The following is a 4,695-nucleotide window of genomic DNA, read 5'->3' as shown; positions in this document are numbered from 1 at the left end:
GTCTCGGCAATCTGTTTTTCTAAAGTGCAACGTGGATAAACAAAAGCCCAAACTTCAAATAACCCAACAATAATATAAGTAAATCGAAAAAAACGAAGCTAGAAGAACAACAACAACAGCAACAACAACACGCTGCTCCGATCTACTACGTTTTCCGGTATGTCATGTTCTCTGCAATTTCCTTTTCTCTCGTTTTCATGGTCATCCTATTCTAAATCAGTGTCGCCTTATCTTAATATACTTTCAAGCTCAAATCCATGTTTTTGTTTTAGTTTTTCGTTTTCGTTTGATTTTTGGTGTGAACACTCTCGGGGTTGCAATTCACGTGCATTTTAATATGAACCATAGTTTATATTTCTTCCTGGATTTGGATTTGCAGATTCACAGTGCTCTCATCGCTTTTCATTCTTTCTAGGGTTTCAATCATTTTCCCAAATTTCATGTTAGATTGTAAATTTAACGTATAAATTAATCTGTTGAAATGTTGATAGTTTTAAAATTGTTTTTAGTTGTTGTTTTGTTTAAATCTGATTGGATTGGGGTTGGGGTTGTATGTTGGTTTGTCAAAATCGATCTTTCCTAGTGCAAATCATTGTATTTTAAAAAAAAAATCATTGAAGCCGGTTTGAATGTCCCGTCCAAACTGTGTTTAAAACCTGAGTAGTCAGTAGCGGCACTATCCCACTATAGTGGAGCGGTTGACTACTGCTACTGGAAGAGCCTTAGCGGTCCAGAACATTATAGCGGCCACTATAGGGTAAATATCAAGATAGCATAGCAGAGCGTTTCTTGGTCCAGAGCAGTTTTGGCCCGCTATCCTTTCCTCTTTAAAAAACCAAAATAACCCATTAAATTTACAATGTTAAGGGTAATTATTGTTTTTCAATCAAGTTTGAGTTCAGACTCAACCTTAACCTTCCTTCATAGTCGTTTATGCACTTCAAGAGTCATGTGTGCTTTGATTTATGAATATTTTATAATTTGAGTTATTTGTTTAATTTTACATTCTATATATTTATAACTATTATATGTAATTTGTCCAAAAAATTATCAAATAGAGTGGCCATCCCGCAGTACGCTATCCTACTTTTGGGGTTGGCCGCTCCACGCCACTATCCGAGAATGACTACTCTGTTTAAAACAATGGTTTAGCTATTATAATATTTTTAGTTATTATGCAGTTTTGTTAAACTACGTCATTGTAATTCAAGCATCTCGCCAGTTCAAATTGTGATTTTTCATTTTTTCTTCATCATCCCTTTTTCTTCCACTTTGATTCTTCAGGTTTCTGTCCATACTTTTTTTTTTAAAATCTTAACTGTAGCGGACACAAAATTCTGCGAAGGCAGCTACATGCGCCTCGTTGTTCTCGTGAAATGCATCTGAGTCAGGCGTGACAGTGTTGCACGCCGAACCAGGCATTGCTGTTACGACTAGCGACCGCGATTAACTACCTAGGTTGGAGGTTACTGTTTTATGGGAATTTTATGTTTAATATGGCATGGTATGAATCAGAATGTTAAGTGTTTTGATTGTATGTTTCTGAATTTGCAATTGGGGTTGAACTCTTGTAATGACTATTTAGTAATTTGAAAGCTCGTGTTTTTTTTTGACGCATGTGCCCTGATTTTATTGGTTAGTCCCAGAGTTATCAGCCAATTTCGTTAGCATTTTTTATTTGACCATCTTTAGCTTTGGACTATATGGTTTGCATATTAACCCAAAATGCTCTGTTTGGAAACTTGTCAGGTAGAATAACCATGAGAGGCATTCTTTCTTTAAAGAGGGCAGTGTTGGCTCAACAACGTAGTGAAAAATTGGGTATTGGTTATAGATTATTTAGCACTCAGGGTGCTTCAACCGCAAGTACACCACAGCCTCCACCACCACCTCCACCTCCAGAGAAAACCCATTTCGGTGGACTTAAGGATGAGGACAGGATTTTTACCAACTTGTATGGGCTGCATGATCCTTTCCTGAAAGGTGCCATGAAGAGAGGTGATTGGCATCGCACTAAAGATTTGGTAACTAAGGGTACTGATTGGATTGTTAATGAAATGAAGAAGTCTGGTCTCCGTGGACGTGGTGGTGCTGGTTTTCCTTCTGGCCTCAAATGGTCGTTTATGCCAAAAGTATCGGATGGCCGCCCTTCATACCTCGTTGTTAATGCAGATGAAAGTGAACCAGGTACTTGCAAAGACAGGGAAATTATGCGTCATGACCCACATAAATTGCTAGAAGGTTGCTTAATTGCTGGAGTGGGAATGAGGGCCAGTGCTGCTTACATCTACATCAGGGGTGAATATGTAAATGAGCGTTTAAATCTTGAAAAGGCTAGGAAAGAGGCTTATGCAGCTGGTTTATTGGGTAAAAATGCCTGTGGCTCAGGCTATGATTTCGAGGTTCATATACACTATGGTGCTGGAGCTTATATTTGTGGTGAGGAAACTGCCCTCTTGGAGAGCCTTGAAGGTAAGCAAGGTAAACCAAGATTGAAGCCTCCTTTCCCAGCCAATGCAGGGTTGTATGGTTGTCCCACCACTGTCACAAATGTTGAAACCGTAGCTGTGTCTCCAACCATTTTAAGGCGTGGGCCAGAATGGTTTGCCAGTTTTGGTAGGAAGAACAACTCTGGGACAAAGTTGTTTTGTGTGTCAGGACATGTGAACAAGCCTTGCACGGTTGAGGAAGAAATGAGTATACCACTGAAGGAGTTGATTGAGAGGCACTGTGGAGGTGTTAGAGGAGGGTGGGACAATTTACTTGCTGTGATTCCAGGAGGATCATCTGTTCCACTGATTCCAAAAAATGTATGCGATGATATTATCATGGATTATGATGCGTTGAAGGCTGCCCAGACAGGTTTGGGGACTGCAGCTGTGATTGTGATGGATAAGTCTACTGATGTTGTGGATGCCATTGCAAGGCTCTCGTACTTCTACAAGCATGAAAGCTGCGGGCAATGCACACCATGCAGGGAGGGAACAGGATGGCTTTGGATGATCATGGAAAGAATGAAAGTTGGAAATGCCAAGCTAGAAGAAATTGATATGCTTCAGGAGGTGACTAAGCAAATTGAAGGGCACACAATTTGCGCCTTGGGTGACGCTGCTGCATGGCCTGTGCAGGGACTTATCAGGCATTTCAGGCCCGAGCTTGAGAGAAGGATTAGAGAGAATGCCCAGAGGGAGTTGCTGCAAGCCACTGGTTAGGTATTTGTCCTCACTTTGCTTTTAATCTCATTTACATAAACAGTTGATAAATAAACGCACATGATATAGATGAGTTATTATATTTAGCTTAAATTGAAGGATTCAATGCATATTTTAGCTGTTTAGATAGGTATTAGATATGCCTTAGAAAAACTAAAATGTGAGAACTTGTTACTATCGTAGGATGTTATTCCTATGAAGTGATAGATGCTGAGTATTTATCTTAGAATTTGGGTTAGGTCTAACAATCACACAAAACCGGCTGGTAAAATGAAAAATGTTTCCCTCTTATAAACACTTTTTTAAGGCATGTCATATCCAATGCGGGACTTTCAATACCATCCCTCACGTCTTGGATTGGACATCTGGAGCGTGATCCATGTGATCTGATTTCTTTCTTCTGCCGTGCTAGAGTTCAATACAGGTAGTTTTTTGAGGCTTTTTGTTATTACTGTTTAGGTTGTTTAGTTTGTGTCATGTGTCGAAACTCAGAAGCTGTTAACCAGAAATATTAGCCTAGTAGCCTGAAAAAGGCTAGGTTCATATATATAGTCTTTCCCTCTTAATGTCTTGGCATTTTTGTTATTGGGTCAGGTTGACTCATCTAAATGTTAAAATGTGAAAGAAAATTATAATTTTTAATACCAACTATGCTGAAAATTTCATCTTTCTTAGGGAGAATCTGCTTGTTCGATGCCTGACTGTTTTTTGTATTTATACTGTATTATTCTTTGCGTAGGAGTGTGACTGTACTGGTGCATAGCAAAAATCAAAATAAGGCAGTGCCAATCATTTTGGAAAGATAGGTGGTTCAAGTTACTCTATTTACTTTCATGCTGTAGCAATTATGGCTGGACCATACCAGAGAAACCATCCAAGCCTGTATAAACTATGCTCCACCTAAACTTGTCATTTGGCACATTTTTATGTAATTTGTTAATAATATCTGTATACTGTCATTAATTTTGAGAAACATCATGTTTATGTTTGTTATTTATCAATGAATGATGAGGGATAATATCCACTGGATAGTGGATTTGATTTGAGATTAATTTGTTCATCTGGATTTATTTTTTATTTGTCATTGTCCAACAACCAATTTCAACTTGCTTCTATGAAGTCTGTTCATCTATGCATAGGCTAAAATATGTTCATTATTAGTGATAGGGCATTCATGAGAGTATCTATAGAAAGATATTGCAAACCCAATATTTTGAAGAGCATAACCAATAGTCCAACTCACATAATTTTGTTTATACACTATAACTCTGAATGCAAATGTTTACACTATGACAATGCAGAACACCCTATAAAGATGAAAATTTTGCGTGTATAGGGATAGTAGGTTTTTTTTTCTTTCTGTTTGATGGATACCATAACGTCTTAATCTTTTTTTAGGATTATTGTCTCTATCGCAATAGTTTCTGTATCTAAGAAACTTTCCAAAATGTCATCTTTCACAACTGTTTCAGGTCAACTACAT

At 38.1% G+C, this 4,695-nt stretch overlaps 1 protein-coding gene across 1 annotated transcript; it reads left to right on the top strand.

Moving 5' to 3' along the window:
* On the top strand, positions 1-4,264 carry LOC131596016 (NADH dehydrogenase [ubiquinone] flavoprotein 1, mitochondrial). Its single transcript, XM_058868561.1, has 3 exons — positions 1-157; positions 1,750-3,212; positions 3,952-4,264. The coding sequence occupies exon 2, from the start codon at positions 1,761-1,763 to the stop codon at positions 3,210-3,212; it is 1,452 nt and encodes a 483-aa protein (XP_058724544.1). The 5' UTR covers positions 1-157; positions 1,750-1,760; the 3' UTR covers positions 3,952-4,264.
* Positions 4,265-4,695: the final 431 nt, after the last annotated feature.

The sequence above is a fragment of the Vicia villosa genome, linkage group LG4 (assembly GCF_029867415.1).
Source record: "Vicia villosa cultivar HV-30 ecotype Madison, WI linkage group LG4, Vvil1.0, whole genome shotgun sequence".
Taxonomy (NCBI): Eukaryota; Viridiplantae; Streptophyta; class Magnoliopsida; order Fabales; family Fabaceae; genus Vicia; species Vicia villosa.
Note: the sequence above shows the minus strand (reverse complement) of the source record. Positions and strands in the feature narration are given on the sequence as shown.